Genomic DNA, 23,387 nt, shown 5'->3' on the forward strand with positions numbered 1-23,387 from the left:
ATATTATTTCATTTATATGTGGATTCTAAAGAACAGAAAAAATGAACAAACAAAACAGAATCAGACTCATAGGTACAGAGAACAGACTATGGTTGCCAAATAGTAGGGAAGTTGGAGGACTGGGTGAAAAGGGTGAAGGAATTATGAAGTACAAATTGGCATTTACAAAAGAGTCACGAGGAGGTCAAGTACAGCATAGAGAATATAATCAATAATATTGTAATAACTATGTATAGTGTCAAATGGGTAGTACACTTATTGGGGGATCACTTCATAAGTTATATAAATGTATACCCATGTGTCATACACCTGAAATGAATATAATATAATATTGAATGTCAACTGTAATTGAAAAATAAAAATGTCAAATATACATTTATTTGAAGCAAATCTATATCACATATTACAAGGGACATCCTTTTTACCTCCAGTCTGAGCTAATTGCATCATCATAATAATAATAACTTACACTTACTATGTACCTTCCATGTGCCAGAGATTTAATATGCTGTATCTCCTATAGTTTATAGGCTATAAGTATTATATCTGACTTACAGATGAGGAGGCCATGGTTTAAATTAAGTAATTTGCTTAAAACCGCAAAGTTAGTTAAGTAGCAGAGCTGAGATTTGAACTAAAGTCATTCTAATTTCAGAGCCTTTACATACATTTCTTTTATGGGAGCTAATATTTGGGGGTCAAGAAGGAAAAGTGAGGTCTGGAAGCTGCAGCTTCCAGAACATAACCACTTCCCAAATTGTTTTCTGTCCCTAGTATTTGGGGGTTTTCATCCATCACAGTAGCAGTGATTAAAATCTTACCTGGGCCTCTAGCCGGTTTGGCTCAGTGGATAGAGCGTTGACCCATGACTGTAGGGTCCCAGGTTCAATTCCAGTCAAGGGCTTATACCTCAGTTGCAGGCTCAATCCCTGACCCTGGTCGGGGTGCTTGCAGGAGGCAACCAATCAATGTTTCTCTCTTTCTCTCTCGCTCTCTCTCTCTGCCTCTTCCCCTCCCTTACACTCTCTTATCAATGGGAAAATGTCCTCAGTAAGGATTAACAACAACAAAAATCTTACCTGGGGAACTTTTCCAATCTCTCCCAACCCAGGTCACCTCCAGACCAGTTAAATCAGAGTCTCGGGGGGTGGAACCCGTCCTCTGCTTCAGAAAGCTCCCAGGTGACTCCGATATGTAGCCAAGGCTGGGACCTGTGAAGTCTTGGTTAAAAAAATTAAAGAGCTTTAAGAGCTTTTCTATTCTATTTCCTGCAAACAAGAATCAAAAACCTCTTTAACTGCTTTTACAAAGCTGAAGTACAAAACTTGCTATTTTTTTTTGGAGCACAAACACACCAAAAAAAATAATAATAATAATAATTTTTTTTTCAGGTAACCTTATATCTGCTCTTCAAAGCCAGAGAAAATAGAGGATGCTAAGGGTATAGACAGAGAGATGTTGCAAGCACCTGTCTCTGTGATACGTCTTAAGTCAGTTCACATGATTTGGAAAGTCACTTTTAATATAGCTAGTGAAATGAGTTGTTGAATTAATCGGGCGTAGTCCTAGGCAAAGTTGACCCAGGACATTGAGAAAAACACTTTGTGGTAACTATAAATATCATGTCATCACATTTTCTTAGAAAGAGCCTCCATGAAAGGTTTCTGCTTTTTCACATGAGGGTAACTCTAATAAAGGCAAGGACCCTCCCTCACATCATTTTCCCACGGAAATAGGAAGCTATCCTTTCACTAACCTTTCAGCCACCCTGGTTTTAGGCCTGTGTTATTACAGCACATGGCCTATGCATCCCATTTTAAAATGCAACTGACCCATGCCCAATTTCACTCTGTTCCATGCATAACTCTCTAAAACTGGGCTGTATCATATGCTGGAGGGAGGGGAGGTCCATGTCTCAGGCGACATTAATGTTGCTAAAATTATGCGCAATTTTCATACTTCAGAGAATGAAAATACAGCATTATCATAACCCCAAAAAAATCATTCTTTTCTGAAAGCTACTGACAAATGGTGCATCCTGACCTAAGTAACAGCGCTCAATGTTTGCTTCCAGAATGACGTGGCTGCGCTTCTGAAACCAATATCGGAAAAGATTCAGGAAATCCAAACCTTCCGAGAGAGGAACCGGGGCAGCACAATGTTTAACCATCTCTCCGCCGTCAGCGAAAGCATCCCGGCCCTGGGGTGGATAGCTGTGGTGAGTCCGGTGCGGTGTGGGCCCTCCACCGCATCACATGTGCGGAGCGTTTGGGAGAAGCCACGGCTCCCTGCCGGCTCTGGCCTCTGTCCGCTGCGCTGAAGGCGGAGGCCGTGCAGGCAGAACATACCCCACTTGTGCTGTTGGAAGGCCGGTGCTTTGTGTTCTCAGATGCGCAAAGTGTTTCATCAACCTCTACAGAGCAAAACTTGTCTCCAACTTTCAAGTCAACATCCCCATTGCTTTTCTTCTGCTTTAAGGCATTTCGTTTCTTATCCTTTTTTTTTTTTCTTTCTTTCTTTCTATGCTTGGGTGATGGTGCTGTTCTCTCAGTCCCCCAAACCCGGCCCTTATGTCAAGGAGATGAATGATGCCGCCACCTTTTACACTAACAGGGTGTTAAAGGACTACAAACACAGGTACGTGCAGCGTGTTAAATTAAATTTCTAGTTAATCGCTTATTAAGCATTTGTTCTAAAACTCAGTATAGTTCATTACTGATTCCTCTCAGGGGTTATTAGCTAATTTACTAAAAATGTTAATGAAAAATCCTATCTTTGCAGGTAAAGCAAATTGGAATGTGAAAACAGTTGTCCAGACAATATGTGTGTTTTAGAAAGCCTGCCTCAGATTTCTTATAATGAATAGACTCTCCCACTTGAATGCATGTCATCTATACAAATTCCCACTAGTAATGCGAGCGCTCTGTGATGATTTGTGACGGACCAGCCCTTTGTGGCCCCAAAACTTTTACACTGATCAAAATAGAGTTGGTGGGTGAGCAGAGAGAAGAAAGGAGGAATCGGGAAGTGAAGTATAAGTGAGGAACAGAAATGAGATGAGACAATAAGCCAGGCCAATTTGAGGGAAACCAGAGATTGTGTTAAGATAAAATGCAGCCGAAGCCGGTTTGGCTCAGTGGTAGAGCGTCGGTCTGTGGACTGAAAAGTCCCAGGTTCAATTCCGGTCAAGGGCAAGTACCTTGGTTGCGGGCACAACCCCGGTAGGGAGTGTGCAAGAGGCAGCTGGTAGATGATTCTCTCTCAACAACGTTTCTAGCTCTCTATCTCTCTCCCTTTCTCTCTCTTCAAAATCAATAAAATATATATATTTTTTTAAAGATAAAATGCAGTCAGGTTGGAGAGAGAGACATCTGTAAGAACTGCAGCCACTCAGAGGGCTGCTGGAAGTGCAGATGAGTCTGAACCAAGGGGTATGCCCAGAGAACCAGCTTCTAAATTTTAAAATCATTGTTTTCTTCAGCCCAAATCATTGATCTTAGACTTAACCTAGGGTTAAAATTAAAAAGGGGACCAAATGGACAGACACAAGAGCTGAATATCAGGAAAACTTCTCCTAAACTACAGTGCTGCCTTCATAGTTTATTTATTCTGTGCTAGCAAGAGTTCTTGTAGCTTTTAAGAAGAGCAGCTGTAGGCAATTTAAGCATGCCTGTTTCCTTTTACCCCCCCCCCCCCCGGGAACTTTCAATAAAATAATTATTATACAGAGTAACAGACATCCTATGAACTGTGGTTCAACCCCAAGAACTGTGGTTCAGGTGACTGCCCAGTGATGCAACTCCAAATGTTGCCGTGTTGTATAATATTAAAAACTATAGAATTGTGCAATAGGAATGAGAAGAAGCATCAACAAATGCAAGACAGTCTGCTCTTCTCACATAAAAATAACAATTCAATATATTTAATATACTTCAGAAGTGAAGTATATTAAAGAAGCTGGACATAAAATTATGTTGGCACGAGCGTATGCCCATAGTGACTTCCACATCATAAAAGATCTTCTGTGCCTACACTTTTTTTCAGGACTGGACCCCATGGGCACCACCTAGGTCTCTGCTCTTTTGCATATCACCCTTGGAGGTCATTCCTGTTTTCTCTCATGTCATCAGCTGCCGGCCTCCTCCCAGCCCCTATCTGTGTGTGTGTTGGGGCCATGGGTGTGATTGTCTCCAGGTGGCAGCACAGCCAGGAGGGCTGTGGTTTTTTGCTTTTTGTACACACACAACTGGAGCCCAGCGTTTGCCCCTCAATGTCAGCTACTGAGTAGAAAATATACTCTGGCAGCATCAGGGACAACTCAGTTACACTTAATGGACCACCTGAAGACGGTGTCAGAAGCTGGGGAAATGCAGCCAGGAGAGTAGACTCATTCACTTCACTTCCAGAAGGAGTCAAACCAGTCCCACGTCACTGGTCAGACTTCCAGAGGTGCTAATCTGACAGAAGCAGAATACTGCACACTGCTCATCTAACACCCACCTATGGGCGCACCCACGCCAGCTGTAATGAACTCTGCATCTCTGTAAATAACCCTTATGACTGGCTCAGCTGGTTATTTGGCTCTTTTTCAGTAAATGAATAGAGTAAATTAATTATTTTGACTTTATAAAGGAATGGCCTCTCTGAGTTATACTCATTAAAATCACATGCCCATCACATGCCTCCCCCCGCCCACTCCCCCCATAGCTTCTTTTAGAGTAAATGAAACTGAGGATGTGTTTGCAGCTCCTGATGTGTCATTGGGTCCTGCTCAATGTGTGGTCTCATAGAGACTGATTTCAGACTAGAAGACATCATATTTTATCCCTTATTATTTTGATAGAACTTTCTTCAAGTCAAAATCATAATAGTTAAAAATGAATTTGCATATACATGTTTGGACTTCATTGCTTGTTAAAGTTTTTAAATAGAAAGTATATTAAATATGCAACCTGCTATTTCTAGAATGTCTATATACATGTGTGTTGTGTGTACATACACATATGTGCATATGTAATACATGTATTAAATAATCATATATAAATATGTGTATATATAAATATATATAAATAATCATATAAACATTACATTGAAATGATTTTAGTGTTTTAACAATAGCAGTTGTATATACTGCCTCCTATTGCAGAGTACTACACTAAGACCCTCACACATCCCATAGGATAAAGAAACTGATGTGAGAGACATGTGGAACTACACTTAGCCTTTTGTGTTTTGAGATTTTTCACAGATTTGATTAATATAACCAGTAAATCTAAAAATATAGAACAAAACCACACTCGAATTTTTCCTCTTTGAGGGGTAGATAATAATGACTTCAGTTCCCCATTTCACTTGTCTTCAATGGATGGCTTAATACAGTGGGATTCTAGTGTGCTGGTGGTATTTTTCATGGAGCATTTCCAGGAAAACAAAACAAAATATGTCCAGAAAAACATCATTGTTGACAAGAGCTTTAGTAATAAAGATTTCCTTCAGTGATTATCTTCAGATCAATGGCCCAGGTTCATGATTACGTTTTTTGTTAACTGAGATCTCATCATAGTCTCATTTACCACTACTTCATTCAAAATGGAGAAAATGTGTAGGTGAAAATTATCCAAAGAAAATGCAACTATTTTTGCCTGTCTACAAGTTAAATATTTCTAACAGTCAATTCAATCCTGTATGTTAATCCTGTTGTAAACAGTAAGCATTTACTACATCTTGGCTCAGCAAAATTGGGGTAAAAGTACTGGTAATGCCCCGCTTAGCTTACACTGTGGTTGTGAGTATCAAATTAAGGTAATTTAAATGAATGTTACCTTTACATGTATGGAGTGATACCCATTTTTAGGAAGTCATTTTTCTTTTTTTAATATATATTTTTTATTGATTTCAGAGAGGAAATGAGAGGGAGAGACAGAAACATCAATAATGAGAGAGAATAATTGATTGGCTGCCTCCTGCACACACCCATTGGGGACCGAGCTTGAAACCTGGGCATGTGCCCCAACCAGGAATCAAACTATGACCCCTTGGTTCACAAATTTGTGCTCAACCACTGAGCCACACTAGATGGGTCAAAGTCATTTTTCTTTTCTTTTTTTCTTTTTAATATATTTTATTGATTTTTTACAGAGAGGAAGGGAGAGGGATAGAGAATTAGAAACATCAATGAGAGAGAAACATCGACCAGCTGCCTCCTGCATACCCCCAACTGGGGATATGCCCGCCAAAGTCATTTTTCTTATAACAGCAGTGTCCTTACCAGTAGAAAACTCTCCAATTTGGTTATATTTCAACTGAATAACCCATCCAAATTATTAGAAAACAAACCAAAGGACATTTTTTCTTTTCCATTGTCCTTCCTGAAAACACATAGCTTTTCATTGTGCATTAGAAGCAGCACAGAAAGGAAGGGTCACCTCTCTACCGTCATCTTCCCATTTCAGGTGACATGAGGACAATGTGACCTGAGTCAACTTGATTCTGTGGGTCCGCCTCCATGATCTTCTCTATTCCCCACCTTCAGGGCACTTGGCTCCCCTCAGGAGAGACCTAGAATGCCTCTCTTTCAAGGTTCCCTTTGGAATCAGTTCACAGTGACCAAACTAGAAAAATAATTCCTCCTAGGTCATCCAGCCTTAGTTACTGGATTATCATGTGCCTCCCTGTTTTTCTTTTAAATCTTATTTTAGATCCTAACTCCATTCTCATCCATTCTCTTTCATAATAAAGCGATTTACGCCATGTGGATTGGGTGAAGTCATATTTGAACATCTGGAGTGAGCTTCAAGCATACATCAAGGAATACCACACCACAGGCCTTACTTGGAGCAAAACAGTAAGTACCAAGTCCTCTTTCATCGGTCTAACAAAACACCACAGAAATATTCATTCTGATAGAATTTACCTCAAGGAACACATAAGATAAAACATACATGTAAAAACTGCTTATGAAAATGTCATTTGTCATAGAAAAATCTGGGAACTGCCTACAGGACATACAAAAGAGAGTGGGAAAGTTGTCTATGGTAAGAACCCTGGCAGCTGTTAAAAATCCATTCCTATATAATAAAACCCTAATATGCAGATCTACCAAATGATGAATGACCTGTCACTATGACGCACATTGACAACCTGGAGGCAGACGCCAGTTCAGGAGCTGCCCCCTGGTGGTCAATGGGCTCCCACAGGGGCAGCACCACCCAGCCAGAAGCTGGATCATGGCTGGCAAGTGCAGAGAAGTGGTGGGAGCCACTCCCGCCTCGCTGCAGGTGGGCAGTAAGGAGCAAAAGGTCATGAACTACGAGAGCCCCGGACTGCGAGAGGGATGTCTGACTGCTGGTTTAGGCTTATCCCTGGAGTGTACGAATTTCATGCACAGGGCCTCTAGTAACATTATAATTACATGGGAAGTGATTTTGTAGTCAGTTTAGTGTTAGAGTGCAAAAGTTTATGCATCCTAAATGGCATATATTATTAAGAAACTGTGTCATAAAAATGGAAGGAGGTAGGAAGGTTTGAAGTTGTTATTAATTTTAAGGAAATAGAATTACAAATAAAATGTCTTTTTAGATGTTTTTGCTTTCTCGTCTGGTGTTTTACAGTTTATAAAATAATACTTTTGAATACTTAAGCAATTCTACTACTCTGTATGATATCCTAGTCCTGGGTTAAAATCCCAGGCTATGTCTGTTCTCACTTCAATTTCTGCATGAGATGTTGATCTGACCTTTGCCTTCTTCTTCAGTTTTCTCTCTTACCCTCCCTTACCTCACTGCATCGCAGCACTGCCAAACTGCTCATGGAATCCTATGTGCAATGCTTAGGCTGAACCAAATCAAATTTCAAATTTCATAAAGGTCAGTCTTTACTGCAATGTCCCAAACATATAGCATGCTATGTGACCTGAGTTCTCTGGGGGAAGTACCCCCTCCCTCTTCTCCAAGACTCAGCTTCAACATCATTTCTTCAAGAATTTTCTATGAATCTTTACTGGCTCTCAATCTGGAATGGATGGTCCTCCCTCAATGCCTCTTTCATAGCTTAATCATACCTCAATCATAGCTTTCAGCACATAGAATTGTAATTTTTTTGTGTGCTTCTGGAGCTCTCTCATTCAACTGGAAACTCATCCCTATCTTTAGCCCCTACCATAGTACCTTGGCAAGGAATGAGTGCTCAGTAAATAGTTTGAACTAAATTGTGAATTAAGGGTCTTTTAGAATCTTCTTTGACCTTTTAAGACTATGTACTTGTTTGGGAAATGCTTCTCATGGAAAAATATCTTCTGTTAGAAATGAATGTTACCTTTCAGTGGTCACAGTGGATGGTCTAACTAGAGTAAACGCTGAGATGAAATGGCATATTTATGAATTTTATTTGAGGGTAGAACCCACACTCTCCTGATAGCCATACTGCATCACTCAACCTCATTCTAAATGTTAATGTTAGTAGATAAGGCTTAATAGGAAAGCAGAGTTTGTAATTTTTCAAGGGAGTGTGGGACTTATGCATTTGTTTCCCAATGCTTTTACAAATGTTAACATTGACCCCTAAAGACTGACACTTCTTTTTATTTTCTACTTTGCCTATTTTTTCCATAAACTGAAATGTATAGTGCAAGATACAATAACTGAATTGATTGTTTTTCTTTTGCTCACAACATTATGATTTCTGAGAGAAGAGTTCATAAATATTTGAAGGTTATATGTGGAAATGTGTAGGTGGAATTATTTTTCATACATTTCCAATGAGATGCTGTTTTGTAATAGGTGAATTTGTCATCAAGGAAAATTGTCACAAGTTTGCCATGAAGATAGGTCATCATGAAAGAATAACAAACTAAATGTCAATGGTCTTTGGATATCCCGTAATTTCATTGTAGATAAATAGAAACGGAATAAGAATCAATCTATTGAAAATAATCATGTGAACAAATAAATGTTAATTCTCTAATGGTGCCCATAGAATGTGAATAGAAATTTAATTTTAAATGGTATGAATACCTTTAATGCAATATGCAAATCTGAGTAATTTTGTTTTAAATGTAAAAAAAAAAAAAATAATTAATCGGGATTGGAACCAAGATGGTAGCATAGGTAAACGCTTATACTCACTGCCTCGCATAACCACATCAAAATTAGAATTAAAATACTGAACAACCATCATTCAGAACCATCTGAAATCTGGCTAAGTGGAAATCATACAACTGGAGAAGTAAAGGAGAAAGCACATTGAGACTGGTAGGAGGAGCAGAGTTGAAGAACAGGCTGGTCCGACACCACGTGTGGCATCTTTTTAATAGGAAGGTATATCTCCAAGGCCTCCTGTGAGAAACAGGGGGTCCCAGCTGCAAACAAAACCCCTAGCCCAGGTTCCCAGAGCCAGCGCACCCGATGGTCAGCTTTAGACCATACCAGATTACAACTCTAAACATCCACAGGTGACACACTCAAGGGGCAGACTCAGTGAGCACCAAAGCCCCACTAAAGCAAGTCCTGCTGCATAGGGGTGCCTCCTGCATAGCAGCTCTTCCATTGTAGACACAGCTGGTCCTCACAGCCAATTGGTCTAGAGTCAATTCCTTCCAGTGATGCCAACCACAATCAAGGCTCAACTACAAGACTGCATACAGTCCACATAGAGCCCTACCTAGAGTGCTCAGCTCAGGTGACTGGAGAGACTAAGCCATTGGGCTCTAAGGACACCTAATACACAAGGCCACTCTACCAATTCCAGGAGACATAACAGCTCTACCTAATAGAAACAAATAGAGAAGCAGCTAAAATGTGATACAAAGAAACATGTCACAAATGAAATAAATGGAAGCAAGCAAAATACTGGATACAGAGTTCAAAACAATGGTTTTAAGGTTACTCAAGGATATTAATGAAAGCTCCAAGGGACTTAATGAGAACTTCAAGGGAAATAATGAGAGTATCTATGGACTTACTGAAACTTTCAAGGATCTTAGTGAGAATTTCAAATACATGAAAAGGGACCAGACAGAAATTAAGCATACACTAATTGAAATAAATAATAACAGTAAAGTAGAGGATTCCAAAAATCAAATCAATGATTTGGAATATGAGGAAGCAAAAATCACCAAATCAGAAGAGCAAAAAGAAAAAAGTTTAAAAATATGGCGATAGTATAAGGAGCCTCTGGGACAACTTCAAGCATATCAGCATTCGTATTATAGGGGTGCCAGAAGGAGAAGAGAGAAAGAAAGATATTGAAAACCTATTTGAAGAAATAATGACAGAAAACTTCCCCTACCTGGTCAAAGAAATAGACTTACAAGTTCAGGAAGCACAGAGAGTCCCAAAGAACAAGAACCCAAAGAGGCCCATACCAAGACACATCATAATTAAAATGCCAAGGGTTAAAGACAAAGAGAGAATCTTAAAAGCATCAAGAGAAAAGCAGTTATTGAGAAATCAAGATGGCGGTCTACGAAAGCACATAATTGCCGCCTCACACAACAATTTCAAAACAACAACTAAAAGACAGAATGGACATCATCCAAAACCACAGGAAAGCTGGCTGAGTGGAAATTCTACAACTAGAAAGAAAGAAAGATAAAAGCTCAAGGATCAGAGGAGCCGCAAAGCACTGAGGGAGGGTGGTCGAGTGCCTGGCAGGCGGGAGAGGAAAGGAAGCCCCTGACTGCACTGAACCCCAGTTCTGACTGCACTAAACCCTAGCTCCAGCCAAAACCCCATAGACCCAGGCTCATAAAGGTGGAGTTTGGACTGTAGAGAAAGACACACAGAGACTCAGAGACTTATAGACTTAGGGGAGCCGCTGCAAGCAGGGTCTAGAGGCACTCATATGTGCATGGGTGACGCAGAGAGGTCTGACTGCAGAGGTTGCCACAGCCTCTCCATAATAGAAGAAGTCGGAATCTGCTGACTGCACTGAATCCCAGTTCTAGCTGCACTCAAACCCAGTTCTGGGCAAGACCCTGGGAGATCCACCCTCTTACAGGGGGAATTTGGACTGTCAGGCAGAAACTTGGGATCCAAGGTCTGAGACACATGCACAAGGGCAGAGCTGACGGGAAACCAAGACTGTCAGCTCAGCCCTGAGACTCCGTGCCATCCAAGCTGAGCACAGAGGCATTTGCAGTTTTGCAAGTCTGATCCTATAAGACTGTCTCCAATACAAAAGGTATCCTGGCATAGACACAGCTGACCCTCACAGCCAATTGGCCTGGAGGTCATTTCCTCCCACTGATACCAACAACAATCAAGACTTAACTACAGCCGAAGCCAGTTTGGCTCAGTGGTAGAGCATCGGTCTGTGGACTGAAGGGTCCCAGGTTCGATTCCGGTCAAGGGCATGTACATTGGTTGCGGGCACATCCCCGGTAGGGGGTGTCCAAGAGGCAGCTGGTCGATGTTTCTCTCTCATCGACGTTTCTAGCTCTCTATCTCTCTCCCTTCCTCTCTGTGAAAAATCAATAAAATATATTTAAAAAAAAAAAAAAAAAAAGACTTAACTTCAACAAGGCTGTACACACAGTCCACAAAGTGGAGCTCCAAGAGTGTCTACTTCAGATTATTGGGGAAGCTGACCCACCGGCCATATAGGACACCAAGCACACAAAGCCACCCTACCAACTCAGGGAAGCAGCAAAAATGAGGAGACAAGGAAACGGATCACAAACATAAGAAATGGAGGAGAACAAACAACTAGATATAGAGTTCAAAACCACGGTTATAAGGTTTTGCAAGAATTTCCTAGAAAAGGCTGATAAATTTAACAAGACCCTCGAGGATATGAAAAAGGACCAACTAGAAATTAAACATACACTGACTGAAATAAAAAATATTATATAGACACCCAACAGCAGACTAGAGGATCACTAGAATCAAGTCAAAGATTTGGAATACAAAGAGGCAAAGGACCCTCCTCCAGAGAAGCAAGAAGAGAAGAGAATCCAGAAAGTTGAAGATAGTATAAGAAGCCTCTGGGACAACTTCAAGCGAACTAACATCAGAATTATGGGGGTGCCAGAAGAAGAGCGAGAGCAAGATACTGAAAACCTATTTGAAGAAATAATGACAGAAAATTTCCCCCACCTGGTGAAAGAAATAGATTTACAAGTCCAGGAAGCACACAGAACCCCAAACAAAAGTAATCCAAAGAGGACCACACTAAGACACTCATAATTAAAATGCCAAGGGCAAAAGACAAAGAGAGAATATTACAAGCAACAAGAGAAAAACAGTTGGTTACCTACAAGGGAGTGCCCATACGATTATCAGCTGATTAATCAACAGAAACTATGCAGGCCAGATGGGAGTGGCAAGAAATATTCAAAGTAATGAATAGCAAGAACCTACAACCAAGATTATTCTACTCAGCAAAGTTATCATTCAGAATTGAAGGGCAGATAAAGAGCTTCAGAGATAAGAAAAGCTAAAGGAGTTCTCACCACCAAACCAGTATTATATGAAATGCTGAAATGTTTTCTTTAAGAAGAAGAAAAAGAAGAAAAAAGTAAAGAAAAATTATGATCAACAAATACATATATATCAACAAGTGAATCTAAAAATCAAGTGAATTAAAAATCTGAGGAACAGAATAAACTGGTGAATATAATAGAATCACGGGCAAAGAAAGGAAGTGGATTGATAATTATCAAGGGGTATGAGGGTTTCAGGAAGAGACTGGACTAAAATTGTACACCTATGGATGAAAACAACGGGGAGCAGATAAGGGCAGAGAATGGGGTGGGAACTGAGTGGAAGAGAGCTATGGGGGAGGGGGAGAGAAACAATTGTAATAATCTGAGCAATAAAGATTTATTAAATTTAAAAAAGAGAGAGAGAAGCAGTTAGTTACCTACAAGGGAGCCCCATAGAACTTTCAGCTGATTTCTCAACAGAAACTTTGCAGGCCAGAAGGAAGTAGCAAGAAATATTCAAAGTAATAAACAGCAAGGACCAACAACCAAGATTACTCTAACCAGCAAACACTCATTTAGATCTAAAGATCAGACAAGAAAAAGCTGTAGTACATTAAACCAGTATTACATTAAATGTTGAAGGGTATTCTTTAAGAAGAGGGAAAATAAGGGGAGAATCCAAGATGGCTGCACAGGTAAACACCTAGCCGCAGCCGCACACAACAATTTCAATAAAATACAACTAAAATATAAAATGGACATTACCCAAAACTACAGGAAAGTCGACTGACTGGAAATTCTACAACGAGAAGCAAGGAGAAAACCAGAAGGAAGCGCGGAGGAGCTGTAAAAGCCTAAGGTACAGAGACACGGCACACACGGAGAGGACGGAGCCGGAGAGGAAGGAGGCTGAGTGCCTGGCTGGTGTTCCCTAGCAGGAAGGAGATAAAAGCTCCAACTGTGCTGGGCCCCAGTTCCGACTGCTCTGAACCCCAGTTCTAGGCCAGACCCCTGAGACCCAGGCTCAAACAGAGGGAGCTGGGCTGTAAGGCGAAACCCCAGGGGAGCGGCGAAAGGAGGTCTCGGAGGCGCACAAATTGCACACAGAGAAGGGACGGTTGGCTGTGCCAGGGGATTGCCCTGGCGGGAAGGAGACGGGGCTCCACACTGCTCTGAACGCCACCTCCAACTCCACTTCCAACTGAACTGAACCCCAGTTCCGGGCTCATTGGGGGAGAGCCTAGACTGTTTGGTAGCAGCGAAAATCGAGGGCACCTTTCTCTCAGAGGCGCTTGCAACGAGTACTGAAGGACCCTGAGATTCAGGAGCCGCATAGGGCTGGGCTGACGGAAGCCAAAGCTGTAGGCTCCAGCCTGAAACCCCACCCCATCAGGGAAGCTGCAAAAATGCCGAGATGAAATAGATCACAAACGAAAGAAATGGAGGACAAAAAGCGACTGGATATAGAGTTCAAATCTACGCTTATAAAGTTTTTCAAGAATTTCCTAGAAAAGATGGATAAGACCTATGAGGATATGAAAAGGGATCAACTAGAATTAATAAGAAATCAACAAGAAATGACAAGGGATCAACAAGAAATAAAGAATACATTGTCTGAAATAAAAAATATTATACAGAGTCCTAAAAACAGAATGGAAGATCGCAAGAATCAATTCAAAGATTTGGAACATAAAGAGCCAGAAGACACTCCTCCGCAGAAGCTAGAAGGCAAGAGAATTCAGAAAATTGAAGATAATGTAAGAAACCTCTGGGACAACTTCAAGCGAACCAACATCAGAATTGTGGGGGTCCCAGAAGATGAGAGAGAGCAAGATATCGAAAACATACTGAAAGAAATAGTGACAGAAAACTTCCCCCACCTGGTGAAAGAATTAGACTTACAAGTCCAGGAAGCGCACAGAACTCCAAACAAAAGGAATCCAAAGAGGACCACACCAAGACAAATCATAATTAAAATTCCAAGAGCAAAAGACAAAGAGAGAATATTAAAAGCAGCAAGAGCAAAGCAGGTAGTTACCTATAAAGGAGCACCTATACGATTGTCAGCTGATTTCTCAACAGAAACCATGCAGGCCAGACGGGAATGGCAAGAAATATTCAAGGTGATGAATAGTAAGAACCTACAGCCAAAGATAATCTACCCAGCAAAGCTATCACTCAGAATCAAAGGTCAGATAAAGAACTTCACTAATAAAAAATAAATAAATAAATAAATAAATTTAAAAAAAAAAGCTAAAGGAGTTCATCAACACCAAACCAGAATTATATGAATTGCTGAAGGGGGTTCTTTCAGAAGAGAAAGTAAATAAAGATAAAAATTATGAACAACAAATACGTAACTATCAACAAGTGAATCTAAAAACCAAGGAAATTTAAAAAAAAAAAATCTGATTAACTGTTGAATATAATAGAATCAGAGGTATGGAAGGGGAGTGAACTGACGATTCTTGGGGAAAAGGGGAGAGGGGGATGTGGGAAGAGACTGAACATAAACTGTGCACCTATGGATGAGGACAATGGGGGGGTGGGGAAAGGGCAGAGGGTAGGGTGGGAACCTAGTGGAGGAGAGCAATGGAGGGGGGGAAAGGAACATTTGTAATAATATGAACAATAAAAATTTATTAAAAAAAGAAAGAAAGAAAGAAAGAAAGAAAGAAAAGGAAGAATAAGAAGGAGGAGGAAAAGGAAGAGGAAGAGGAGGAGGAGGAGTGAGAGGAGGAGGAGGAGAAGGAAAATGGCAATAAATACATACCTACCAACAATTGAATCTAAAAATCAAAATAAACTAACAGAAATTCAATGAACAAAATAAACTGGTGAATAAAATAGAATCAGAGGCATGGAAACATGGTACAGACTAACAAATCTCATAGGGTGGGGGTGGGGGGACAGGAAGAGATTAACCAAAAATCTTGTATGCATATATGGACATAGACAATAGGGTGATGAAGGCCTGAGGTAGGTCGAGAACCAGATGGGGTGGGGCAATGGGGGTAAAAGAGGGGGCATCTGTAATACATTCAACAATAAAGATTTTTTTAAATATATATTTTTATTGATTTCAAAGAGGAAGGGAGAGGGAGATATAGAAACATCAATGATGAGAATCATTGATTGGCTGCCTCCTGCACACCCCCTACTGGGGATTGAGCCTACAACTTGGGCATGTGTCCTTGATCAGAATTGAACCTGGGACCCTTAGGTCTGCAGGCCAATGCTCTATCCACTGAACCAAGCCAGCTAGGGAACAATAAAGGTTTTTAAAAACAATTTATTATTAATTATAGATAAATAAATGTAATTGTTTGCTTTGTTCTAGAGTGAATACTTATCTTTTCATTATGTTCATTAAAAATATATGCCTTGTGCCGAAACCGGTTTGGCTCAGTGGATAGAGCATCGGCCTGCAGACTGAAAGGTCCCGGGTTCAATTCCGGTGAAGGGCATGTACCTTGGTTGCAGGCACATCCCTGGTAGGGGGTGTTCAAGAGGCAGCTGATCAATGATTCTCGATGTTTCTAACTCTCTATCCCTCTCTCTTCCTCTCTGTAAAAACTCAATAAAATATATATATTTAAAAATATATATATATATATGCCTTGTAACAATGACTTTCAAATTTTTTTAAGGCAACCCATAGTAAGAAATACATTTTACACACACACAGTACCCACAATATTAAAATAAGTTTCATAAAACAATACTTTTTCTTACCACATGAATGCATTCTGATATTTTCTTTTACGTTTTATTTCATTTTTTATAAAATTCTGGCTGAGACTTACTAAATTCATGACCCACTAATGGGTCATATTCCACATTTTGAAAAACATGTTATAAAACAAAAAATGGCCGAAACCGGTTTGGCTCAGTGGTTAGAGAGTCGGCCTGCGGACTGAAAGGTCCTGGGTTCGATTCCGGGCAAGGGCATGTACCTTGGTTGCGGGCACATCCCCAGTCGGGGGTGTGCAGGAGGCAGCTGATCGATGTTTCTCTCTCATCGATGTTTCTAACTCTCTATCCCTCTCTCTTCCTCTCTGTGAAAAATCAATAAAGTATATTTTAAAAAAATAATAATAATAAAATAAAATAGATAAAATAAAATTCAAAAATGTTATATTTGTGCAAAATGTAAATGATCCTTAGAACATGTATTGGGCAGCATGGGTTGCCATAATAAAAAATGACAGCTATTATTTATTGCCCACATGTCATGCTCCTGGAAAATTCTATTCAAAATGGTGATCATTATAAAGCAGAGCATCTACTTCATTTCTTTAATAAAAGAGCAATATGATAAAGTTTTGGCCAGATATTAAAAGTGAGAAATTACTATGGTAAGAAAATGTTAGTCCAAAGATAATGCCATATGTACAAAATCTTCTGACAAGTTTTAAGACATATACATAGAAATCTATTTCTTCATATTTTTGTTCCCTTCTTAGATTTGGCGTAAAAAATAACTATTAAAAATGTCTTAGCTATATTTTTTAATTCAAATATAAATGTTAAGTATTTTGAATAACAGGTTTTCTTCTTTCAAATTGGATTTTTAAGCTTTGCACTCTGGGGTCTGAGCAGCTGACTGCATGCCTGCTGCTGAGCCTGTTTCCAAGGGCACATGCTCTAAGAAAGATCATCCCCAACTTAGCAGCTGGGACTGTCTCTGCCTGCTCCCACCTCCTAACCTTTGCGTCCAGACTGCAGCTGTGTCAGACAACTGTTCCGGCCTTCAATTGTCATGGCAAAATGAACACTTCGCGGCCAGCGGTTTTTCAGGACAATGATTGGCGGGGTCCCTGTGTGCACAAGTGTACTGGCGCGGGTGGGGGTGCGCTGGGGGAAGAAGCAGCTGCGAAGTAAAGCATCCGGGATTTCCCCTGGCATTCACTGTGGCAAATGGAATCTTCTCTTTTCTGCAACATGGCCCTGGACGAGGGCTCTACACCATAAACTTCTCGCAGTTTGGGGGTAGTCTGGTTATCGGGAACTGTTCTCCATATTAATTTACATAGTTTCCTCATGTGCACTAGTCTCAAATGCACTTTGTGGAATAAATTGATCTTTTGGCAGGAACCCAATACTGTTCATTATTATCCCGGGCAGTAGGTCAGATTTGTAATATCCGTTGGCAGTTCCTACAAATCAGATAACTAACACTAAACCACTGAGGCCTAATCTTTACACTTATAATTACCGAAATAACTGATCTTTCTATGAATTGCCCAGACCAACATTCCAGCTGTTACTCTGTTCTGTGAGGATCTGGCCAGAAAAAAAGGTCATGAAAAGAAGTTCACAAATAGGATAACTTGAGAGTTGTTTTCTGCAATTTCTGATGTTAAACTTGATGGATTTTTGTCCATTCACATGTCTGCCTGAATTACTTTAGCTTTGAAAACAACTATGATATAATTATTTGTAAAGCAGAATAAAACTACACATCAATGAATGTGCATAAAGTAGTATATAATGGTGATGAAATTCTCTCTGCTAATAAGATGATTTTTTTTAAATTATCCTATCTATCAATTGTCATCCATCCTAACCTCTTCTTAACCTTCAGAAAATGCATATTGTTGGAAATGGTTATAATATTATACAAGGTGGGGTTTTATTTATCACAAAGCAAGAAACCTTGAAATCACTCCTTTTCTTCCAGGAATATATTTCTTTTCAGTCTGTTTCTCAACATAAAGACCCAAATTTACAAAGCAAAAATTTAACAGTTTGCTGTGATCAAATTAAAATTCAGCCAGAGGGTACCCAGACTATTATAAATAATGTAAATGCTCTAGCATGTCATTAAATATGTATGTCTTTAAATTTTCAAGTCTTCTGTCCTCTCTGGCTTCTTCTTTTTTTTTTTTTTTTTTTTTTGACTTTTCAACAAAATGCTTTTTTATTTAGTTCACTAGAAATCAGTTTACTGATGAAATCATCAGAAATTTTCAACACAAAATTTAACGTCTTAATGACCACCATGGCCTGAGCTCTGGGGCTTGTCAGCCTCTCCCAGTCCTTAAAGGGGTTTAGAGGAAGAGGCATCATTAACAGAGACCAGGTCAGATGGCTGCCGGTCTTCCTTTCCAGTCACTGGACAAGCTGCTCAATTCTTGTCCAGAACAGGAAAGAGACAGTATTTCAGAAAAGTCTAATAAAGAACCTGTCATTGTATTATAAGATCTTTCTTAACAATTTATATTTACCAACCACATTGGTCCAAATTTAGTTGCATATGTATATGCATTCCCCCCCAATTCTCAGATTGGAATTTCCTCACTTTGCTCCTGGAAAGAGGAAACAGGTTTTTGTGCTCCCCTTCCAAGTCTGGCTTCTTCTTGATTTTACAAGCAAAAACTCAATCTTTTATATCTAATTTTTCATTAAGGTTTTAAACAGAATTATGTTATGTATTTTTTTCAAGAAAAATGTAGTATTTTTTGCAGAGTACACATTTATTTACATGTGATACAAGCTTTTTACACACCATATTTTAAAGTTGTCCCAAACCTATGCCTGGGGTTTATTCATTGTAGTGAGTGGATCAAGCCTGGATGGTGAGCCGGTTGTCTGGATCACAAGCCCATTGATCCCGGTGGCTACAGAGACTGGCTCTCTCCGTCTACCTGACCACAGCCGCATCCAGTTGGTTCCATTGCTCCTGGGTTTTTAGCTCCCTTTCTTCTCCTATGGAAGAGATCAGAAGGAGTTGGGAGGGTCATTGACTAACAAATGATCTCCAATGCACAGGTAATGGAGTTAGGTTGGGCATGACGGTGAGTTCAGACAGAAAGAGACTACTAATTAAACACTGCTTACGCACCTACCATGCCCTGGGTTCTGAGAATACAAAGATGGATCTATGACTCAGTAGACACAGATCCTGTCCACTGAAACTCCCATTCTAGATGAATATATAAACAACACAGCATGATAATGGGATGAGTAGCATGCTGGAGGGAGCGCAAAGCATGTTGAATATCATAGGCCAGGAAAATATGGGGGGGGGGGGGGGAGGCAACCAATCCTGCAGTGCAGTATGGTCCCTGGGCCTGCAGCAACCTGGGAACTTGTTAGAAATGCAGAATCCCAGGCCCCAGCCCAGACCTGCTGTATCAGAATCTGCCTCTTAATAAGACTTGCCAGGGGCTTTATATGCACACTAAAGTTTGAAAAGCACCTCTCTCTCTCTCTCTCTCTCTCTCTCTCTCTCTCTCTCTCTCTCAAAGAATCAATGAAAAAATTAAAACAAAAAATAAAATCTGTATTTCTTGCACAATGCATAGCACTTTCTACTTTATAAAGCAGTTCCTTATTCACTTCAGCAAATATTTATGAGGCACCTATCCTATTTCAGGCACTGGGCTACATTGCTGGTGGCATTAAGAAGAGTAATGAGCCCCAGCCATTTTGCTCAGTGGGTGGAGCATCGATCCTTGGACTAAAAGGTCTCTCAGTTTAGATTCTGTCAAAGGCACGTACCTCGGTTGCAGGTGCAATACCAGGCTCTGGTCCAGGCAAGTGCAGGAGGCAACCAATGAATGTGTCCCTCTCGCATCGATGTTTCTCTTTCTGTCTCTTGCCCTCCCATTAGCTCTAAAAAATCAATGGAAAAAATATCCTCAGGTGAGAGTTAACAAAAAAAAAAAAAAAAAAAAAAAAAGATGAATAATGAGTGGCTTTTCAGAACCCAGGCTAGGATGACAAATCTGAATTCACAGACAAATAAAGGTGTTCCTTATAATAGAGGTACAGGGCATTTCCTCTTGAAAGAGCTCCAAAAAACCCACAAAAGAAGAAAACTGTGAGCTGAGTCTTGAAGGATATTTAAGAATTTTCCAGATAGTAAACTGAAGAAGAGCCTTCCAAGCAAAGGCACAGCCCAGCTGAGCAAAGACACGAAGGCCTCCAGCCAAGTGCCCGTAGTCTGGGAGCGCAGAAGGGTCTCCTCTCCCCAAGGCTGGAGCTCATTGGAAGCAGAGTCCTTTTCCCGTTCCACTGGGACCTGCAGCAGTGGCTGGTGCAGGGCCCTAAACTCACACCAAGTCCAAACACATTTGCTAAACTGAACTTGTTCATTTGTAATCACATTTCTTCACGGTGGAATTTCCACAGTGTTATTCCATTACCATTATATAGATTGTGTCCATCGTTCAAAAGCCATATAAAATTGTATTTTTTCCTTCTACCAAATGATGGTAATGGAAACAAACAATGCATTTTATTATAGGGCATATTGGTCACCACTGCCTCCCCTGCACCTGCCACCTGCCACTTGCATGCCCCTTATTCCCAGTGGGTGTAAACTCGGGAAATGCATGTAATATTAGATTAAGCAAAAAGGTTTTCTTGAGAAGAATAAGGAAAAGGTGCAGATTGTGTTCTAAAGTTAACACAAACTCTTCATAGAATGTAACACAGAGGCAAGGCCAGACCACAGTTTGCTGGTCCAGCTTGCACCCTTGATGCAAGCTGAGCTAATAACAGACCTTTTCCCAGACCTACCAGTAAGCACCAATTAACCTTCCCTGTATTTTTTGGAACTGAAATCGAGACAAAAGTTACTATTTTAGCATGCCTCAACTATAATGCTCAGCAGATACTGATGCTTTTATTTTTTCCTAGAAAAATAAGATATAAAACAGAGCCAAATGTAAATCAACTTTATAACAGCTATTATTTTGCCTCCTCACCCCCATCTCTGCCATCTACCAAGTATGGATAATTTGGATAATACAAGAGTTTCTTTATGACCCTAAAATCTGAAAGAAAATTGAAAACTTTAATTCAATGAAGTTCGGACCTAGGCTTTTCTGTCCAAATAAAGTAATTGCCCAGATAATTCAAGCCACATGTCAGTCGCTCTAGGTCTTCATATAACTGTTGGCTATCTGTGGTTTGTCTCTTTGGTGAGTATACTCTGCTATCTTTAACTCTGAAATATTTTCCCATGGAAAATTAATTTTATCTTTCCTTTTATTTTATGAGAAATTTTATTTTCAAGCTGCCAATGCTGGCAAGACAAGAAGAAAAGGCGATCTGGAAATTCCAGATTTAGTTCTGATAACAGGAGCAAAGCAAGGCCAAACTAATCATTGGGACTACTCATCAAGACAGTTTGTGCAAAATAGCTGGATGGCCTGAGCAAATTAGAATGTGTTCAATATATTCTTCTGGGCTCTGCTCTGAGGGCGTGGTCTGCTTTCATCACACATTTCTACTTTTCGTTAAATAGAAATCACCACCTATGTTTTATGAAGGGCCACATTCAATATATAAATTAGAAGAACAATGAACATAAAAACAAAGTTACCACTTTCCACAAACTAATATAGACTATGTACATTATTCCCAGACCATTTCCAACCTAAGAGTATCATTTCTTCTCTGAAGGGATTTTTTTTTTCTTTTCTTTTTTTTAAATATATTTTATTATTTTGTACAGAGAGGAAGGGAGAGAGATAGAGAGCTAGAAACATCGATGAGAGAGAGAGTCATCGACCAGCTGCCTCTTGCACACCGCCTACTGGGGATATGCCCACAACCAAGGTACATGCCCTTGATCGGAATCGAACCCGGGACCTTTCAGTCCCCAAGCCGACGCTCTATCCATTGAGCCAAACTGGTCTCGGCAGATTTTTTTCTTGTTCTGTCTTTTTTCACCAACTGCCATAGCTCACATCCCTCCAGGTCATCAAAAACATGAGGGTGTTTTTGTGAGGGTGGGGACCACTGGAAAAGTGAGAAGACTGGAAGTCATTGGTGAAGTCATGAGATTTGGAGTCTTCCTTACCTCCCTCTTTACTTCTATAAGGGTGTTTGGAGTCTTGCCTCTGAAGAAAGTGTTCCCCACGTTTCCTTCAGATGTGGGACCACCTTTTTATTTGGGCTGCATGGATGTATCGTTGGGAGTGGTGTTCTGTTGCCACAGATGAAATGGGAAATATTCCCTAAATGGACTTTTAAAAAAAATATTAATAAGCCCATGCTTAAAATATAATACAGCCTTTCATTGTAGTATTTTTAACAATTCTGTTTCCTTGGAAAGGCCCACAGAAACTTCGTTTTCATTGGCAGAAGTCTCAAAATTATAGGAAGTGATAAAAATAAGAGAATAGAAACTAAAGTCATAAATTCACTTTGGCTTATATTTTATGTTGTACAGGATGATCATCCATTAATCTTTTTTTCTTGATTGTAGTTGTTTTTCATTAACAGTGTAATATCAAGCCCTAGCTGGTTTGGCTCAGTGGACAGAGTGTCAGCCTGCAGACGGAAGGGTCTCAGGTTTGATTCCGGGCAAAAGCACATGCCTGGGTTGCAGGTTCAATCCCCAGTGGGGGGCATACAGGAGACAGCCAATCAATGATTCTCTCTCATTAATGAGGTTTCTATCTCTCTCTCCCATTCTTTTCCTCTCTGAAATCAATAAAAATATATTTTTAAGTGTGATATCAATATGAATATAAAATTTGCAAATACTTATAGAAATTGACAAATTTGGAAATGTATCAATTTCACTCAGTTCTTGATCAAACTAAATCTATCAGAAAATAGAAAGCAACTAGTTTTGACATTGAAAATATAAACAAACACCAAATCACGAATTTGCAAAGCATTTCTTGCTGCTATGAAAACTGTCTGGTTTACTAGTATGTATATGGAAAGTTAGTTTTGGGTTCTGAAACTGATAGTTCTTTCCTTTAAGCCCTCCCTCCTATTTTGGTATATGAAAGGTTAATCATCCTCTTATTTTTGTCATATTACACAGGACCATTTGAGATTCATTTTCTTTAGTAAAATTAATAAAGCAGCATTTGAACAACACAGGCAGTTATAAAACATTGTGAATTCCTGTAGTTTTAGCATAGTAATGTAAGTGTATTTGTGACTAAAATGGCTTGGAAATTTTTAAACTGCTTTAAAGTCTGTAAGTGGGCAC

General features: G+C 39.9%; 1 protein-coding gene across 2 annotated transcripts in view; it reads left to right on the forward strand.

The window, feature by feature from the left end:
- The window catches only part of CAP2 (cyclase associated actin cytoskeleton regulatory protein 2), a 140,739-nt gene that overhangs the window by 97,104 nt on the left and 20,248 nt on the right, over window positions 1-23,387 (forward strand). For both annotated transcript variants that reach the window (XM_084872739.1, XM_084872738.1), the window contains 3 exons: window positions 2,075-2,218; window positions 2,552-2,637; window positions 6,739-6,844. In XM_084872739.1, coding sequence (XP_084728865.1) covers window positions 2,075-2,218; window positions 2,552-2,637; window positions 6,739-6,844 — 336 coding nt within the window. The remainder of the gene's footprint in view (window positions 1-2,074; window positions 2,219-2,551; window positions 2,638-6,738; window positions 6,845-23,387) is intronic.

Source organism: Pipistrellus hanaki (assembly GCF_964339955.1).
Source record: "Pipistrellus hanaki genome assembly, chromosome: 2".
NCBI lineage: Eukaryota > Metazoa > Chordata > Mammalia > Chiroptera > Vespertilionidae > Pipistrellus > Pipistrellus hanaki.